The sequence below is a fragment of the Ascidiella aspersa genome, chromosome 9 (genome assembly GCF_963924565.1).
Source record: "Ascidiella aspersa chromosome 9, kaAscAspe10.2, whole genome shotgun sequence".
In the NCBI taxonomy this organism is placed as follows: Eukaryota; Metazoa; Chordata; class Ascidiacea; order Phlebobranchia; family Ascidiidae; genus Ascidiella; species Ascidiella aspersa.
The window spans coordinates 14,850,996-14,871,287 of record NC_139455.1 but is presented as its reverse complement, the minus strand read 5'-3'; the positions used below and the strand labels follow the sequence as shown (position 1 = coordinate 14,871,287).

At 36.4% G+C, this 20,292-nt stretch overlaps 2 protein-coding genes across 2 annotated transcripts; both read right to left on the bottom strand.

Annotated features, from left to right (window-relative positions):
- Positions 1 to 520: 520 nt before the first annotated feature.
- On the bottom strand, positions 521 to 11,409 carry LOC146133168 (gap junction beta-2 protein-like). Its single transcript, XM_083397352.1, has 7 exons — positions 11,315 to 11,409; positions 11,010 to 11,100; positions 8,979 to 9,086; positions 7,501 to 7,600; positions 3,822 to 3,999; positions 2,675 to 2,851; positions 521 to 2,098 (listed from the first exon to the last, which is right to left on the bottom strand). Exons 1-7 carry the CDS (start codon positions 11,407 to 11,409, stop codon positions 1,828 to 1,830), a joined length of 1,020 nt encoding a protein of 339 aa, XP_083253478.1. The 3' UTR covers positions 521 to 1,827.
- A 3,938-nt stretch (positions 11,410 to 15,347) lies between these two features.
- On the bottom strand, positions 15,348 to 20,018 carry LOC146133167 (transmembrane protein 237-like). The gene is made up of 10 exons (XM_083397049.1): positions 19,128 to 20,018; positions 18,792 to 18,863; positions 18,579 to 18,724; positions 18,185 to 18,275; positions 17,907 to 18,079; positions 17,463 to 17,650; positions 16,952 to 17,082; positions 16,542 to 16,618; positions 16,273 to 16,393; positions 15,348 to 15,751 (listed from the first exon to the last, which is right to left on the bottom strand). Exons 1-10 carry the CDS (start codon positions 19,190 to 19,192, stop codon positions 15,631 to 15,633), a joined length of 1,185 nt encoding a protein of 394 aa, XP_083253175.1. The 5' UTR covers positions 19,193 to 20,018; the 3' UTR covers positions 15,348 to 15,630.
- Between the last annotated feature and the right edge of the window lie 274 nt (positions 20,019 to 20,292).

Here is a 20,292-nt window from a genome sequence, read left to right as displayed (position 1 = left end):
TATCTATCAAAATGGGAATTTATTGCAAATTGCCACCGAAAAAACACAGTAAATACTGTTTAATATATTGTCGAAATCAGAGATGCACAACTATCTGAAGCAAGAAGGTAGTTTGCGATAAACCAGGCTTGTGAGGTTAATTCTGACGGCGCGCGTATATACCGTATATTACAGTTCAAATGTTTGTTCAACCTAATGCAAAACCTAATTTGATAGAATAATAAATAGCTTACTAAAGATTTTGTTAATTTTGTAAACGATGTCTCTGCATTTTGTAAACGATTTTGACTAGAAATAATTTTGATCTAACGTGTAAATTTTGACTTTTTTGACAATTAAAAAAATAATCTCCCTAATTATAGAATTTGTATTATGCAGTAAACTAAGAAGTTACCAACGACCGTTAGCATTTAGTGAATTAATAAACGAAATATGACTCTCCTATAAACACGCCATACACTTTTTCTATACCGTAAAGATAACGTTTATTTGGATTACTTCAGGAAACATATTGGATGATACGTGTGCTCCTCGGTACATCGGTGTTCAAAACTAAAAAGATTAAGTTGCAGTAAATTGTAACTTGAACACTAATTATGGAAATAAAATCCGTTTTGGGCGGCCGATTAGCTCTTGGTCCTATCTGTCAAATGATAAAAAAATACAGCCTGAAGTATGCGCCATTGGTGCTGAGCATGGGTGCCGAATTACGACGATTACAAGCGTGGATATTTATATCTGAACTGCCGGTTTACAATTAAAGGAGAGAGCACGGGAATACAAATGATGACACGCGAGTAGTAAACAATAAAACGCCGACGCCGTTCTCCCTAAGTTTAGACTGAAAGTGACATCACCGGAGGATTTATGTTGCGTTTTGCATTCACTCAAAATCATGTAAATTTAAAGGAGGTGAAGCTGAGAATCTATAACGGTCGCCGAAACGATCACGACCTGGCGTGGCACGCGGCGCGAAATGAAAACAACTTCGCGCTTCGCTGAAAAGCTACAATACAGCTCCCGAACGTTTCCGAGTCGTTCCTTCGGATGCGCGAAAATAGAGGGAGCGCGGCGCGAAGTTGATTGTGAACCGAGCGCTAAACAAAAATTGGGAACAAGGCGAATAGGTGCGACTTTCAAAATTTGCTTTTTGTTGCATCACAATGGGTAGCAGTGCAGAAAAGGGCACTCCCTATTCGGGCACTGGTGTAAACATGCACTAAAAAAATGTACGTTGCGAAAATTATCCTAAATGTGGTTCGCTATAATGTTGCTATTTTTGGATAGTTACAGGAACATGCAATTTTTAATTACTCTGTTTAAGATGCCATAACAAAACCATTTTTAGCCTCTTAACGTACTATTGTATTTATCTATATGGGACAACGTACAATGTAGAAATATGTTTTGGTTTAATTCAATTTTTTAAATCGGTATACTTGCGTTATACAGATTTTCCACCTTTAAATATTTCCTATTCACAACGATGCAAATATTGTTCTTCATTCTGCGCAAACAAAACCTAATGCGAAATTATTGACAGAAAAAAACATAAAATATCTATAATAGACAAAGCAAATGTTAATTTTCAGTAAACCTAGTAACAGTACTTGTGTATAGGTGTTATGGGACTATATAGTTACGTCACAGTGTATGATATAGCGCTAAATAACATAGTGTTCTCCTGAAAATGCTAATATTCCGCATAGTCATTCACTTAAATATAACATTCCCGTATCACGAAGAGCAACATATGCGCAAAAACATTTATAATTGTTACTAAACGACGGTCAGGGAATATTTATAACCAACAAAAACAAAACAATCTCATAAATAAGTCGCGTTGCTAGGCCGCATATCGACGTAATGCTGGGGTTCGCTATGGCTGTAGCGAGTAACCGATGACGCAACCGTTGCGTCATAAGCTGTGACGTTGGAGCAAGGGGTAAAGGGGTGATGAGAGGCGCTCTTGGCTTCTCCGTGTCCCCATTTTTCAGTAGGAGGAGCATTGGGAGGTGCAGGTAGAGGAGGAGAGTGGGGAGTAGCGACTCTGGAAAGAGTTGTGACGTCGTGACAACGCTTACTCGAACAAGAACGTCTGAATAAACACAACACTCAATGTTGTTGGTTGTCCTTGGCAACCAAGTTCTTCTTCGAGTTAAGTGACTAGAAATAAGATTACCCGGCTGATGGTTATCGTATATTTTGCTCTGTGTTGATTTAGGGATTTAAAAAATATTGGGTCCTATTTTAAGTATTACTCGAGTCGCTCGATTTTGGTAAAACCAAGTGTGACTTCAACCGCTAACAGTTTGTGAATGGCGATCAGTGCAAATATTAATTTTATACCAAAATGATTTTTTTTTTCGGTTCAAATCAGATTGTTGCCCAAATAATAGATAAAAGATGCCTTCTTTTATTTGCAAACGTTTCGGCAAGTGCTTTTGCCATCATCAGTGCGGTAAGTGCACAAGCACTTGCCGAAACGTTTGCAAATAAAAGAATGAATCTTTTATCTAATAAAATCAGATAGTTTTAGTTGCAATCGGCCCATTTTATCTCTTGTATGCGATGTCTGTGCCTATACTATAATTTTACTAGTATCCAAATCGCATTCTAGCAATGAATGTGATGCGAATAACGATATAGCAGCTAACAACTTTCTCTTTCGCACCTTGCACCAAGCCAAGCGATGTGACAGAGCTCAATCAAGCTGAGAAGTACTGAGAAGGCAGACACGATGTACATATAACGGAAGAAGACCGTTTTCTCGTTGGGTCTGCTCACGAAACAGTCGACTGTGTGAGGGCAAGGCCATTGACTGCAGCGAAAAACCTCGGGGACCGTCCACCTAATGAAAACAAATTAGTTTGGCAATCTGACATGCTTTTTTCGAGTAAAGCGTCTAACTTAAGTATTTCCACTAAACGGTCGCTAACTAACAAGACGGAACACTTTTTAGGCAAAGCGTTACACCACTGTATTTATATAGCTTGCTGAAATCTCATAGACATTAATTTTACGTAAAATGACTATTTTAGGTTTTTATTAGATATCCATTTTATACATATTTTTCTCATTCCAAATTTATGACTGGACACCGGAAGACGTCGCAGACTACCGAATAAGTCAATCTCAATGATGCAAGCAAGGAAGGCTAGAAAAACAACTAGACTGCAGTGAGGTTTGAACTCACGACCTCCGGTCATACCGGGACAATCGCTCTGAAAACATAGCTACAAAGGCTGAGAAGGGAGCGAGTGGAGAAACAACCATGATAATTTATGAATGCACTTAGAGGTTCAATTAAAATTGCCACCGCTAAGCCGGAGTGGCGATATTTTATTTTTTAAATTGTTTTATTATAGTTTCAATATCTGTATTCAAAAGTGTTTCTGACCCTTATATCGTTTAAGTTGCCAAATATTTTTTTTTCGTAATAGCGATAAGAATGGGATTTTATGAAAAAGACATATTAGAAATATATGTTCTATTCGTGTCAAGCGGGATTGTTTTTGTATTTACGTAGTTAAATTAGGCCAAAAATAACATTTTCAAGGTGGACATTGTCTCGTCGTTTTTAGTTTTAAATTGTCTCCATATTTAAAAAATATTTACAATTATAACTTGTTTTCAGTCACCAATTAACTACTTAAAAATGTCTTGATAAAAGTTGGGCGCTATTAATGGCACAATAACGGTTTACACAAGATCGTCATCGAATCGAGGCCTTATACATTAGGTGAAGAATTCTAAACAGTCTAGAGTTAGATATCCCTGCCATGTCATGAGACATTTCTTTTGTTTGACGCGACACGTACCTGAACTGATATGAGGTGAACTGGAGCATGACGAATCCACACTCGAGCAGGACGCGCGCAAAAATCTGCGCGAGGTAGAAGCGCCAGATGACCTTTGCCCTCGACCTGCGCAAGTCAGGCGGGATCACGTGATCTGTGAGCACTTTCCAACGTGCGTGGGCACCACGTGACCAGTTGCCTATGGTTCAAGGGAGTACAGGAAGTCAGTTGGTTTTCTCCCGCCAAATCAGGTACTTTAGTCGGCGTAATGTTATCCCCACATAAAAATGACCATTTTTTTGGTATTTTCTACAAGTATAGTAGCACTCCATTAAGCATAAGTGAGTAACAAAAATAAAGTGGAGTATCACCAGCTCAAAACTAATTACAAAGAAGAAAATGCGAATATCAAAAATAATTAATTAAACGTATCCCATGTAGAATGACCTTAACTTCTTTGATTTTAGCTATTTCTAAAACATTCGTAAAAAAGGGTGAATTGAGTGTTGAATGTAATATTACCCGTAATATTATTTGAGAGCAAGCAAAAAAACATATGATTCATCAGAATCCAAGGCGAAGTCTTCCAAATACCCATAAACACACGACGAAAATATCAATCTGATCAAGGTAACTCGGAATACACGCGAATTGATGTAAGTATAAGTCGACCACACAATTGCAAAAAAATGCCGCGAAGAACGTCATTAGTCATTACTCCTGGGCCCATAAAGCGTTTAATAAGAGATTGTTCTGCTTACCTGCCAACGAATTCTCACGTAACTTTATTTCGGTTATCGCTTATTGTGAACACTTCATGAGAGATTATTACCAGTGACGAACAAGTGCAGAATGGAGGCGATGTGCATTAGATCAATAAATAATGACTAGTTGTAAAATATAACAATCAAACTGCGAGACAAAATTTAAACAATTCACGTGTTTAGCTTTAGCAAATTGATTAGATAGATAAAAAAATAGACAAATTAAATAAATAATTGTATTCAGTAACGGGTCTGTGAAAAAGAGTTGTCATTGGAGTAAAACTATTGCGTCGGTTGAATGATTATGGCAAAAAAAACCCAGCTAACTTCCAAAAAAGGTAAAGAAAGGTAATTACATTACTGGAACAGGTTTAACATTACTTTGCTATATTGTATTTGTATTTAAGTTTACTTACATGAACTGACGATGCCAGTGCAGGCGAATTATATATTCGTTAAAAATGTCTGATTCTGTGTTTCACTGTTTTTTTTTTAACTTTGAGTTTTATTGTTTGTTACGCTTCTGCCAATGGTTTTAGATTCCACAAAGATACACCCTTCTATATATTACTGGAACAGGTTTTAAGACAACATATCGCTCAAATTTGATTAAACTGCGCACCAAAAAGTGCGTGCAGTGTTTTAGTGCTACTTTTTTAGCTTTGCTATTTTAACAGGTTAGGGATTTCCCTTTGGTCTCTAGGCTTGCTTTCAACATAAAAATAGAGATCGTGTCAGCCAAGAAATTTACATTTATTACAACCACAGCAACATTTTAGGCAGCGCTGTAGCGTAGTATTACCATTTTTAACGGCAAGTTGGGGATTTTGACAAAAAACGAACAGACGTTTATTGTTTTGTAGCAATTGTAAACATAAAGGTGGCCAAACATTAGCACGGCGGACCCAGGGAGTCATGTGGCATAACTTAGCCAGTTAAAGCAATTTTTCGGATATTGATGTAAGTAACACCTCCTAAACCTTAAAAAAATAATCAATATTAACCACACCGTTAGGCGTCCTTGAAAAACAATGCATGCCCAGTCCGTAAACAAAATCAACTCGGACAAACGATAAGAACATGTTACAGATAAGCAATTTGGTGAAATCTATATAAACGCCAACAATTTACGAAAAAAATCTATGCGATCGTCCACAGTTTACGGTAATTACTGTTTATAAGTGGGTGTTATTTCGTGATTTCGTAGGTCCGTTACCTTCGACAAGGCTACATCAGCCGGCCTGATCGGGATTATCCTGCAATCAAGGCAAAGTTCGCAAAACGAATTTGTGGTGAGCTTCGAACTAATGACCTTGGTCTAACTGGGACCTACTGAATTATGATTGCTGCATCCTATCAGTACATAAAACATTCAAAAGGGAGATTAACAGTATTTATACAAAAAACGAAACCATTCATTACAGATATTGTGTATTTATCTCTTTCTGATTTTAGATGCCAACATAAATTTACAGTTACCCCATTTAGTTACATTTTAGGCCACACCGTTAACTCATTTAACTAACCAAAATATTATATCATTCAATGCACTAAAATCGCAGGTTATATTATGCTACCGACCGTAAAAACTAAGGACCAATATGGCCCGTGGCCTAGAGCAGTGCCGCGCAACCTTTTTCATTACTTGAAGCTCACTAACATATGGGTTAATAACTCGGCGGCACACCCACAAGATGTATGCCATTCGGCAAGACATATAATCAAAATATACAAGGACATAGAAGCAAATATACAAGGTAGCCCATAATAAAAAGAGCAGTTCCTCAAAAATAAAACTTGCCTAATGTTCGGAAAATGGTATTTTCTTACAAAAGCGAAAAAGGGGCATTGGGGGCTTTTAAAGAGTATTTGGAAAACGTGACCTGAAAATTGTGCTCGTTTTAAAAAATGTTTGGCAGCAGTTCATAGTATAAGTTTGGCTTAAATCTAATTTGGGTTGCCCAAAACATACTTTGGGGAAATGGGTTTATTTTTAGGGGCGCAATACATATTTAGATACGCTCCTGGTTGAAGCAGTGTTCAAAATAGTATGTTAAATCGGCAACAAGGGTATTCCCAAGTGGTACATCAATATGATAGCCTAAGGCAGCAAACGTAACCTGAGGGCGATTCGAGGTAAGATTTAAATCTCGCGCCATTGTATGCCGACCACGAAAGATTTGCTGCCATGCGTATGTGGAGAAAGGGCGCTTGGGTTCCTACGTGGAAATCAACTCTATTAAACATAACAAATACACACTTCCGGGATATATGTTATTCCGTAAGTTTCAGTCAAAGCCTCTGAGAAAATGAGGTCAAGCATACATGCTTGTATTGCTTTAGAACAATATACCGCCTATAGCTTTATGGAAGAACACACTATAAGCGCGTCATATGAGATCGGTAAGTAAATGTCCAGATCAGGGCAGCAAATTCCAGCGGGGGCACAGCGGTGTAGCAAGTTGTTATACTTAGACCCGATTTGGCATTTCGGAGAAAGGGACAATTTACAAAAGTTCGCGGCGTATCCTAGAGCAAATTGTCCTTTTTATGAAAAAGGGTTACATTTGGCAATTTTGAACAGACGCCCTCTTTTTCCCTTCATTCTTAGTGGGGCAAAAGATTCGTCATGGTTGACTAGCGCAAATGTTTTTTTTACAATAGAGTTAAAGATAAACCGTGCATCAAACTGTCATATTGGCAAACAGGGCCACGCAGTTTAAGACTCTACCACTCATTTCTATTTTGCTATCGTGGTTGCGTTTTAAGTAAAGTAAAATCAACCAAGGGCGCTGAGTTGAAACAACAACACATTTTTTTAATTTCAACCAAATAACGCAGAAATAGGTCTCACACATTCTAGCATAACGTGTACTATAAAGCTGCAAAAATAGACATGTATCACACTGTTGAATTGGCATTACCTTTCAGTTGACGGCAGGTGGCATTCGATTTGCTCCGAATTCTCTCCTTATCAGCGACCTCCCCTTTCTCCACAGCCGAGTCGTCGCCTCTCGACGCTTTGCGCTTTGACACCTATGAGAGAAAAACATCCCTCAGTGTTAAAACAACAAGGCATGTGACGTCACTTTGCTACTGTGGCCTGTACATTAGATTTGGCGTCGTAACTTGAAACCCGTCGCGGATCAGTTCTCTGGCAAAGGGAAATTTCCTTATACCTTTGCAAAAACCTATCTACCGTAACGGAGCGAATGTATCACAGGTAGAGTTTGCAACTTGATCTTTTAAAGCAGTGGTTTTCAACATTTTTTATGACGCGACCCATTTCAGACATATACATTTGTGTATGCCCAATAGCACAAAAATGACACAAACATTTATTTAAGTGATATAGTAGTAAGATACTACGTTTTATTTGTGACATCATAACCAAATATTTCTCGTGATAATCGTTATACTGTGATGTAATAATAATCGTTATTTGTGATAACTAGTCTTTGCACAACGTTAATAGTTTTTTTTGCAGTACAGTAAACACTTGTTTAGCTTGTAATTTCTGTCTTTATTAAATCTGAGGATAAACATAGTGCAATATAAATAATCGCAACTTGAATTACAGGTTAGAGTTTTCACTTAGTTATTGGACAAATTGCGAGGGCTGGTGTGTATAAGTTCTTCAGTAAACGCAAAAGTGTGTAATCTTCCAAAAAAGGTCCATCTCGCAACTTCTGGCTGCTCCGTGTTTGAACATTTAACTTTTATTCAAGTTCTTAAAATTCACTAATATCTTCACAGATATTTTGTTATGGCAAATAATTGGCATTCTTGTAATAGTGATTGATTGGTAATTTATTGTCGTCTCCGCGACCCCCAGAGAAAAGGCAAATGACGCACCTGGGGGTCGCGACCCCCAGGTTAAAAACCACTGTTTTAAAGTGTTTCAAAAATCGGACTTTCGACCGCATGCCGCAGGATAAACGAAAAACATATAACAGGCCTTTGAGAAGGTTAAATTGCGTTGGTTTTTGGTTAAATTGCGTTTGGGCCTTTGTAAAGTTCTGTGATTACAAAGGGTGTTCTAGACTAAAACTGTTAAACAGCGATCTAGCGATGCAGAATTTCCTAGCTCTCCAAAAACGTAATTTTTTTATGCTTGTAAAAGTATATTTCTTTTCTAAGAAACTCTTGTTTCCTCCGTTAAGGCCAGTATTTTTTATCCGTTCTCCGTAACACAAGGCAAGTAACAAACCTATTCATTGTCATATTCGGATGGTCACTCAGCAGTTTGGCCTTATTGACATATAAATCCTTAATATGCCCCGTACTTTTTCTGAGCATTGCATTATAACGACCTAAAGTTTGGCACGCCCGTGGTGGCCTATAAAATGGGCCATGTTCCATACAAAATATACAAGCTCTGTTACCTCCAACCCGCTCATAATCCCATGCTTACCACGTGCATGACGTAGACGAAGTAGAAGGCCCCGGGAAGCGACACCGTAAGAATCTGCAGTCCCCAAAGTCGCACGTTAGAAACCGGAGCGAAATTGTTGAAGCAGACCTAGACATGTTGAAACAATGATACGATAACAAGCACCCCTACTTTGAAAATAAGGTTATAAAGCGGTGCTTATAGCTGTTTTAGCGCTTAAATTTTGCATATTAGGGGTTTTTGACAGTCTTGCAATACAGTCACCCAACAATAAATACTTTTTTCCACCGCAGATATCGCGATATATCGTTAACGGTGTTATCGTTACGTTACTATTTTTCACAGAATATGTATTTTTTTGTTATATTATTCAAACTAAGAAATTAGCGATGCCTGTAGAACACGACAAAATAAACATTTCTCTTTCATCTTTTATTTTCTATTTTAGGAATAGGTACACGACCTTCTTCAATTAAATAGTTTTTTTGATATTGACTATAATATATACTTTGACCACTCTGAACTGGTTCGATTTTTAAGTCGTAGAAATCTATAAAGCACTGAATATTTAATAAATGCGGTTTATTTCTGTCATTTTGCGGCAATTAACACTCGATGTTCATGGTTATATACTGTTGTGGACTTACGCAATAATTAATTTGTACGTATGCATCTACCCATAAATTACTGAGCGCATTTTGCACAAATTATTTACCACGTAATACAGGGTTGGCCAACGTTTTTCTCATACCCAATTTCTTCCGTGGCCCAAGTTTTGCTCATACCCATTCACCTGCACTCCTGACGCGCTTTAACCCTTTTTCAGTCATTTTTAAAGTGTGTCAATTTGGGCATAATTACACTGTATAATCGACAGGCCGGATCCAGGATTTATTGTGACATCATAAATCAAGTAAGCATAAGAGCCCTACTGTTATCCGGCTGACTGGTGTGCAAATGCGCAACTGAAACCCATTCCAATTACATTCAGCGAGGCAAAGCGTGCGAAAACACAACAAAATATTTGCATATTGCTAGAATGGTTTTATTGACATTATTATTTTGTGCAAAATTCAAGTTGATATTGGCACACAGGTTGCAATGACCGGTCCCCTACAGCCGTATCGTAACATAAAAAACACGTAAAAAGTTCGGACAAAGGGACAATCAAGTATACTGTGCGCTTATCACGTAAACGTTCTTGGGGTTTGCTTATACAGGCCACTGATGATAGTGATGAAATAATGATTTTAAATAAGAGGAATTTTAAATGCAAAGTTTGCACATGAAGCCATTAAACGAAAGTCAATAGAAAGTACTGATATGTTTACTTTATAGGTTCAAAAATAATTTCAGTAAAAATACTTTGGCTATTACTTTCCAGAACTCAATTCTTTTTTCATAGCTTACATGTTTTTTGGGGAATAGTGCGCCACTTGCCCCATAGGTTGTCTATCCTAAACCTAAAACAATAATTTACCCAAACAAAGTCAAACATTGCTCGTAGCAAAACAAAAATTCTATAGGCTTATCGGTTAATGCCCCGACAAGCATCAGAAGATAAATTCGCGCAACAAGCGACCGACAACAGATCTTTAATATGAAGCGAAAAGCATTATTACCTAAGGCTGCACGATATTGTCGCATCGGGCCTACAGAAGAACCCAAATGGCAGGTTCTGTGCCAATTTTAGATCCTAAATTAAAAGACTAAACCAATATTCTTATAATCAATTACATTTCTTATGATCAACCACAACTTAGCATGGGATGGACGGCCAAGCGGTAAATAAAAATGATAAAACAGTGTAAACACCCGTTAGTCTTCAAAGTTTCGTAAAAGTGGCAATAGATAATACCATGGGACGAGTTAAAGAATAGGCATATTTAACAGTGTGTTATACTGGCCGCAGAATAATAAACATAAGATTCGTTTTAGTTTGTTACTCTTTGGGCTATCTTTCATCAATCGTTTGCCTAATTCTGCATGGTAAAACTTTCAGTAATGTTATAATAGCAATATTATTAAAAACTTTGTCACAAAATTACTCACGTTTTCACAACCCGGTTGCTTGGTGTTACAACTAAACTCTCGCTGCTCGTCGCTCCAGACATTTTCACCAAAAACCGTTAAGACGACCAACCTACGAAAAATAAGGTTAGTTCTTATTTAGTAGCTGGCATTTGACCTAATCAAGTTTGGGATGGCAGCATTACTAATGGGAAGCGTAACTTAATACCTTATTAATATTACTGAGTGGTAACACCGTTAAAGTATTAGGTAGAAAATATTTCGTACATCACTTACACTTTACATAAGTAGCCTACGGTAGTTTATTACTAACAGCGCTAACTGACCTGAGCAGTAAAAGGGTAGCGACCCAGTATTTTCCAAGTAAAGTCGAGTTCTTGCTGAGCTTGAACAGCAAATCGTCCACATACTTCCACGACATATCATTAGCCTAACTTGATATTTTCAAAGTTGGTTATAATATGGCTGTAGGACTACCAAACACTCCCTAAATGTGTCTACCTATAACTGGGAATTAAAGCGCCGTCTCTCGGTGTTTCCTTGCAGGAACGTTGGGTCACAAGGTACCGACGACAGCCGAACAGCTGCCCGTCTGTCTTTCTGTCCCGTCTGACTGCCTTAACGTCTGCTTATACTGCGTCATAAATTGACTCGAATAGATAAGTAAACCCGTGGGGTTGTATAATTATTTTATTTCTCGCGCAAGGTTGTACAAAAATTTTATTACATACCTTATTGCAAAATTACGCCGTAAACAAGTAAATCCAACAATAATCCAAAGGGTTTAACATCTTAAGCTTTCTAATCCCTACAGTATTTTGTTGCTGCGGTAAATTAAACATGATAGGACTTTTTAACAGCATTCAAATTTATCTACCCCATTTAGGGAACCCCAAAACCTGGTGTAAATACCGCTTTTAAAGGCCAGATCAAAGGTGTAAACTTTAAACACTACTTACAAATGAAACCGGTTGCTTACGCCAATCCTTTGCTGTGCAGCGAACAAAATGTTTTAATTAGGGACACATAAAAACTAATATGTTTTTTAACGTGCTAATTTCTGATAATTGACGTTTAACTAAAAATTTCAACGGTTCTCCGAGGATTTGCTTCATCCATTGGGTGTGTCTCCCGCACAAAGTTCTAATAAAAGGTAAATTATGCGTCATGAACAAGAACAAAACCGGAAGGTAAAACATGTGTAATTTACCATCGCCGCTTTTCAACAAAACTTTTTAAGGAAAAATTTACGTTTTTTTTTTAAATTTTAGAATACTTTGTTGAACAAATACCACTTGTCAGCATCTTCACTAATTTACATTCTTACCAGTTTGTCAAAACAACGATATTTAAGCTATACTGAAAATGAATCACACTTTATATTATGCGTATTTCAGGTCCCCTTTTAAAACCTGCCCCCATGGCCTTTTTTTAATCATGCGACCTTCTTTTAAAATTAATAGTCCTCTGCTGTACAAAAATGCATTTTGGTTTACCAACACTCTTGTCATTTATTAAGCGATTAACACTAACGCCAAATAACGCTTATGTTCTTTGAGGAGAATTATCCGTTAAAGCAGCACGTAAACTGAGTTCAGCGTAACTTAAATTTTATTAAAGTATGTTCCTTGCGCCAACAACTTCAAAAGATGATAGTTAAAAACATCAGTAGCCAGATAAGCATATATTCCAGTAAAAAATGTTCACCAGTGCGTTTTTGAAAAAGAGTTCTTCAATCTGTCGTCCAAATAGATTTCTAATTTTAAATCTTCACGTATGGTAGTGTAATATCTAGAATTTCCAAAAAATAACAAAAATTCCAAACCATCGTTAGTAATTCAAATAAAATTGAAAAAATACGTTTACTTAAACCTATTAAAAGTGACGGTCGATTAAATTAATCAGACATACAATTTTCTATTATTATCAGCTGGAAATTAAAAAGCGGCCAAGATAGGCAAAATACGAGGAATATTCATGATTCGATAAGCTGCTGGTATTTTGCGCTGAACAACAGGAATGACGCCAAACAAAATTATCGGGCCATGACCGCAGAGTAATGTTATAGGTCGCTTCAACGCAAGGCTATCGTGTTGTCGTTCTTAAAACGAACACATTTAGCCAAAACTGCTTAGTTATTATTAGGGCGGTTATTTTTTGACTTATTATCAAATCGTTTACAAAATTACGAAAAAACTATAGTCAGCGTTTTGAAATGCCGTTCAGTTAAAATTTTATAAAAAACAATACATTTTAACAGTATAATATATCTTTATTAGAGCAATTAGGTATACGCGAGCTCGCAGATTTAATCACTCGAGCCTAGTTTATCGTATTTGCTGCCTTTTTTCGCTCGTGATTTGCAATTATCCCATATCCTATTTCGATAACTAGATCTTGTTAATTTTCTGCAATTAAGTATTTTTACTATATATTTTAACTGTTTAAACAACACTTTACTAAAATAACCAGTATCTTGTTTTTCTTTAGCCTTTTGTTTTTGATTGTTTTTTTTGAAATGACAAAAATATCAACTAAGCATTTTAATGAGTTTTGCATAAACCCGAAAAAATAACTGATTTGTGTTCGACCTTAAAAACGTGTCATCAAAAAGGTGTGGTAGACGAGCCAATTAATACAGTACTTCAAACAACAATATGTTGTTTAAATCAATGCATTTCTAATAGGTCAAAATTTGTCAAAATTTCTCATTTTTAGGTCAAAAAAGAATCGCCCTATAGTTATTATTCATTAAATAAGTTATTTGAAAAAACAATTACTAGAATATAGATTCCCAGTATACAACAACAATGATTCATACCGAAACAGTCAACTCAGTTTGTAAATGCTATAGCTTAGTGTTTCTTAAACAGGTGAATGGTTCACCCCAGGGTGAATAAAATTTTTGCAGGGTTGAATCAATCAAACGAGGTGAATAAGGGTGAACAGTCAGAAATGGATGATAGCTTGCGAGTATAGGGCGGATATTCCGGGTGTTCAACCTGTTCAGTGAACAGGTGAGAATTTGTTTTTAGACAAGGGTGAATGAAATCTGGAGATAGATGCTAGGGGTGAACAAAACTAAAAAAGTTTAAGAAGCACTGGTATATCTGACGCTTCTAGACTTTGGCGTTTCTGGCCGTGGCGGCGAGGCGAATCAAACTTTTTTCACTTGCGGTTGGCATTATTAAACATGCGGTCCCGGAAGCGAGACTTTCAAAATAGTAAGCAAGTAAAAATTAAACGTATCGGAGTGACAAAACATGATCGAACACGTTGGGCTCAACTGACGCGTCATACTACAACCAAACCAATCGAAGGCGGGCGTGAAACGCAAAGGCCGGCGAGAACTTGCGGTTTCGGACATGGTACACGCGGTCCCAAACCGATGGTGCTAAACGCGTTTGTTTTTGAATATATTGTTTTCTAGCCTTCCTTGATACGACATGAAGAAAATATTTTTGGTATATGTGTTGTGCTCGTAACTTTGACAGTGTTAAAAACAAGTCTTTAATTTAATTATGCACTATATTTCGCCAAAATATTGGAGCATTGTCAGACATATTTGCATAAAAAAATATAAAAACAAGACAGTAAACAATATAGCAACTGGAACTTCTATGAAATTAACGGAACCGAATATCATGCACTGTTGACAATATAGATTGGCCGAATATATTTATCATAAATTTAATAGAATTATATTTAAAAAATTTGCGTAGGATCAAGGCAGTTGCTATTCACGTAGTCTCGATATATTTATATATGTTTACAATTAGTGTTTGAGAAGATAAATTAAACTAGAAAAATTTACTGGAATCGCGCCTTTAAAATTTTAATGACAACAAAGACCTTGCAAAAGGCGTCGCGCCTGCACCGTCATAACTGACCGCATTATTACGTCACGGGCTGAGCCTCACTAGCACTACGCTTGGCGCCAAGAAGATGTCGATGGTAAGCGCAATTATTGGCAGACGCAACATGACCGTAATAAATATATAAGACGCTAACAAGAATAGCTGGATTCGCCTTGATATAAACCATTATAGACGCGCCTACTTAAGTGGAAGATGTCGTGTACAAGTGTGTTTACAGTCATTTGGCTTTTCATAAACACCGACGGTGATGCCTAATAATAACGAAACGTAAACACCGTCAACGATTTTTTTGGCGTTGCAGTTTATTAACGGGAATGTGGTCAAACCGCACCGCTGATGTTTTTAACCAATTAAGATAAACAAATAAACAATAAATGAAAGACCGAATAAATATAGGCAAAAGTGATACGTGAAAACATTGGCGAGTAATAAAGTTTGTTGCGCGATTGCAACTTTTGGTTATTTGTCCAGATTTCAACAAACGGTTCAGCTCATAATACAGTCCTAACTACGAACAACAAACAACCTCAACGATTGTAAAAAATCAAGCGTTTTACAAAACAGAAGTTTATTGGTGGCGATTTTGGTCGCGACATAAACAGATGAGCACCAAATAAAGTAATATAGTCATTAGAAAAGAATAAGCCATTTCGATCAAGGCACCAGTTTCATGTCACACAAAATATAACGCTCAGCAAACATAAACACGTACTTCGAGGCCAAGCTAGTTGATAAAAGTCCAGCAAAACGCGCACGCAACAGATTCAACTGCCGAACAAATTGGATGACGTGTTGTCAGAGTCTGGATGAAGAGCTATGAGGACCCATGCAAAGACGGCAAAAAGTGCTCTTAGGACGTTGACAGCGTGCCACTTGGTCAGCGAGCTGAAACGGCACATAACATTTGCATGACATAATATTGTATTTGATACTTTTAAAAGATCCATACTTTTAAACAATACATTCCAATGCATTCCATGCTGATCTGATGATGCCAAATAGGCCAAGTAAAAATTTCCGTTTGCATTCCAGTTAAATTTCTTTTAGATTTATGTGTTTTGGGTAATACAAAAAACGTTATTTACTTACAAAGGCGTTCAGCTTTTAACACAGTAATTTAAATACCGCGAATGACAAAAGAATCTTTCAATGTTTGCATTAAACGAGATTCCTCTTACTGATAAATGCAGACGCACGAAAAGCTTTAAACGGTGGTTCTTAAACTTTTTGACTTGGCAGACCTCTTTTGGAGCCGTCACGGAACCCATTTAGGTTTTTAGGTTGAACCCACTTAACTATACTTTTTAGCTAACAACACGAATGAAAAGGTTCACTTTACAACCTAAATTCTTCAACGGGTAAACTAGGAACATTACGTAGCTAACGTGGTATAAAACGCCACTCACTCATCGATGTTGGCCGTGAGAAAGGCGGAGGTCAGGGTGGAGTTGACCGGCGAGTTGGCCGTGGCGATCCAATGGTCAAGACCGGTCAGTCCCACGTTGAACAGCAACGACAAGAAGTAAACTGAAAGCAAGAATTTTTAGAGACATAAAATCTACCCCATGGGAGTCAAATACAAAGTGCTTAACTTACGAAAAAGCCTTTAACAGACAATATTGATACGCAGTTAATCAACATAGAAGGGCTCTACAAAGTACAAACTACAACTTACGTATCACCATCCACGCCTTGCCATCCACCTTTATCAAACTGTGGAAAAACGTGCGGCCAAATTTGCTGAGGTTGAACCTGGCCAAACAAATGTAAGTAGAAATAATCGTTTTAGAAATATGGTAAGGCAGTTGCGTTTGTCCCTAAAACAGTGTATATATGATCTTATAGAAGTCTATACACTTTCAGAACTAGGTGATGAACTGCACATATAAGTAGCTAAAAAAAAGATATACGTAGCTATAGCAACTAAGCTTAAAAACGCGAATTGTTGATTTACAATCATCTGTTCCACTTGCAAAACACTTCAGATATTAAAAGCTTGATATCAATATTTAAAGACTTTATAGAACTCAACAGGGGAAAAAACAAAAAAATCCAATCAAACAAAGTTATGCTATGATGTCACACCTGTCCATGGCTGAAACAAGGCATAGTACAACGGAAATGTAGAACGTTGTTTGTAGAGGAAGTGCGATGGTTTGAAACAAACGAATAAACTCCGCCGAACCCTGATTGTTCAATATAAAGGCAACGAGAACCTGAAGACAAAAAAGCTATGGAAAACGCGAAAAACAGAATTCCTGTGATTAAAACCTTATTGGGAGATATGGAGAAGACACTTTGAACTAGACTTAAAGCATTTTTGCGAAAATCAAAAGCGAACAAATTTCCATGTCCCTCACCCTTACATATGTATTAAATTCAACACCTTTGTTTAGATGCTAGGGGCTGCATACCCTTGTCAAATATTTATTCCTCTTAATAGGGACTGGATTGCCATTTCAATTGGCAAAAAAATGAAATTTGTGATTACATTTAAATAATAATGCATGTCAAAAATAGTCTCTTCTTGTAAAAAAACAAATTTCAATATAATATTTGGAAATCTGTCAAAAAAAATTCACAACTGACAGCTTACCTCCCAAATTGAAATTCCTGCTAGGATGCCATGAATTAGCAAAGTAAAAAACAGAAAAGCTTTGTGAAAGCTCAGAGCCACTTCAGAGGACCTTGTCGTAAAACTTTCCCCTTGGTTTTCCAATGCTGTTTTAACAGCTAACGCTTGCCTGGCTTCAATCCAATCTTTGGTGTGACTAGTAAATCCAGCTAAAACAGACATTAAAACATCTGAAGTGCATTTGTATGACATCTCTACAGACAAAACACACAAGGTACATACTTTTAAGCCTTATTAGGTGGAAAATATTTTATATTTATTGTTGCTTACTAACAACTAACTTAGATGAACCTTATATATCTACTTCAAGTTTAAGGAAGATGATAGCTACATACTAGTATAAGTTATGGCAATTGGTGAAATTACAAACAATTCTAATAACTATGATAAGCTAGAGACACTTACAGTTAGTTTGAACATAAACTTTTTCTTGAGGCTGGCTGTTGCCATTGTGTTTGGCATATCCGGGAAGTGTTGTCATTGAAACCATGTCATCAAGTTTGTCAACTGGAACCACATCTTCATCGCTGAGCATGTTTGTGATTGCATGGCCATTAGTTATCACTGATGGCTCATCTCTGCAAATAGTTTTCAAACAACATATAGCAAATAGTTTTCACACAACATATAAGTAACTAAATTGTAGTTGACGCAGCAATTTTGTGAGTGGAAAGCTAACAAACCGTGGGCTTCTTTTACGAGTATTTCCTTGTCTTCTTCTATTTCTTGCATTTTTGGATGTTGTTGAGTTACTTGGTGTGGGTAATTGCTGATCTATACCATGTGTTGATTATATTACATTACTTTTATAAAACTATTGGATTAGGTTTGAAGTCACATACAAAATGTTTTTGTTTTTTTACAATTTTATTTAAAATATCATTTACTAGCTTTAAAATTTAGACAAACTGAATGTTGTAATAATAACTTATTAGCTCCAGATAAACTGGATTTGCTAATATTGGCTCTGATAAATTAATTTGGCAAAAACTACAAAATGGATGACATAATTTTAAACTTATGTATTTTGACAACTTTAAACATTACTCTTCAACATGTATAACTTATAACATATACCTTTGTGCTTCACATCACTTTGCGACCCTAGGGGAACCAAACTCTCACTCAACGGAGGTAAAGATCTTGATGCTGTGCTGGTTTTTTCATTACTAGGGTACAAACCCCTGGATGGTGTTTTTGGACTTTCTATCAATTCTGGAGATCTTAGAAAACCAATAAACGGAACAGTTAAATAAAACAGTGGTTATACGAAAAATAAAACATCTGTACCCAGTTTGTTTTCTTCTTGGTGATCTTTTCTTAGGTTTTGGCCTTTCCTCAGGTTGTCCAAGTTTAGAAGGACTTAAAATATTCAAATTAAAAATTACTATGATTTATAAAATCAGTATTGTAAGCTTCAAAGTTTTGTTGATATTTTCAAATACGATCAAAGTTTTTTAGTAAACTTTGTAGGGTAGATATACCATGGTGCATTTTAAACATTTCAACTTTACTGTTAACAATTCAATATTTTTACATTTTCTATAAAACATAATAGTCTTAAGTTTGTTAAACGTCAATTTTGTTATAACCTTATCTGTTTTAATAAGCCCACAAAGGTCTCACCTTGATATGGAAGTCGGCTGTAGAGGAGGCAATTTACGATTGGGTACAGCCTGTGCAACCTCCATTTGAAATTAAATATGTTAAGTAATTGTGATTCACAGTTCTTTTTTAATCAAAGTGGGCACAATATGGCTCAAAAACTTTTAAAAGCCAAGGTTACATTAAGAAAAAATATTGTTTTCACACATAGCCTGCAAGCCATACCAAGTACAAATTTTATGTTACTTTGTTAAACATTCAAAATATTTGCTTGTCAATATGAAATTAAGCAGATTAAAACAAAAGATCAAAATTAATATTTGTAAAGTTGGCCAAAGTGTGATAGGGTGCTATATATATTGCTCAAAGGAGCACTGAGAGTTTTTATTTTTTATTTTTAAGAATCTTATTTCTAGTTTCAAAAACAGCAGTGGCATGATGGGGTGCTATTTATATTTCTCAAAGGAGCACTAAGAGATTTTTAAGAATCCTATTGTGCCTCTTGGCAACCCTTTCTGGATACAAATGTTTTTGTATGATAAGATGACAAATTAAAAGGATATTTTAGTTAATTGTGTAGATAAAGTTCTGTTTATATAGTGTAACACTAATAGTAAGGGTTCCACAATTTGTTTTAGAAACCGCTTTACCAGTCTGCATTCTGTGGCAGGTACAACCATAGGCCTACATATCACTCAGGAAACCACCTGATTTTTTTAAAGTAATAAGGGTATACACCACACCTGCTTGAATTTCGCTAGAAGGTTTAATTGTGGTCAATTTTAAACCTTAGGTGTGCAAAAAACATGACTGCACTGCACACCTCCACGCCTAAAAATGTGGCACTGCACCCTAGATATCTTAAAAGGGACTGGCATTGTCAATAGTTATATTGTTAAAACATACGAAAAAATAAAATATTCATCTCCATACACGCCCTAAATGCTAAACAGCAGTGATAAAATACTTACGAAAAGACGAAAACAAAAACGTAATCAAGCTTTACCTTATTTCTAGCTGTTTAAAAAAATCTACACTGAACGGAAAACAGCGTGGATATTTATTCGTGTCGTAATTTTGTAAATACCACACCGGTTACGATGACACCAATCAAATAATAAATTAACAAAATTAGATATTAAACTGTATTATAAATAACAGTGTTATAAATAACAACAAATTGCTA

What these genes read in the sequence shown, in the direction of transcription:
- LOC146133168 (XM_083397352.1), bottom strand. Translation starts at nt 11,409, where the DNA reads ATGTCGTGGAAGTATGTGGACGATTTGCTGTTCAAGCTCAGCAAGAAC. An exon ending in AGCAACCGGGTTGTGAAAAC is followed by an intron (nt 9,087 to 11,009) that starts GTGAGTAATTTT and finishes CAACATGTCTAG; the next exon opens with GTCTGCTTCAACAATTTCGC. An exon ending in TCGTCTACGTCATGCACGTG is followed by an intron (nt 7,601 to 8,978) that starts GTAAGCATGGGA and finishes TTTCTCTCATAG; the next exon opens with GTGTCAAAGCGCAAAGCGTC.
- LOC146133167 (XM_083397049.1), bottom strand. Translation starts at nt 19,192, where the DNA reads ATGGAGGTTGCACAGGCTGTACCCAATCGTAAATTGCCTCCTCTACAG. An exon ending in CAGCCGACTTCCATATCAAG is followed by an intron (nt 18,864 to 19,127) that starts GTGAGACCTTTG and finishes GAATATTTTAAG; the next exon opens with TCCTTCTAAACTTGGACAAC. An exon ending in CTCACGGCCAACATCGATGA is followed by an intron (nt 15,752 to 16,272) that starts GTGAGTGGCGTT and finishes GTGCCGTTTCAG; the next exon opens with CTCGCTGACCAAGTGGCACG.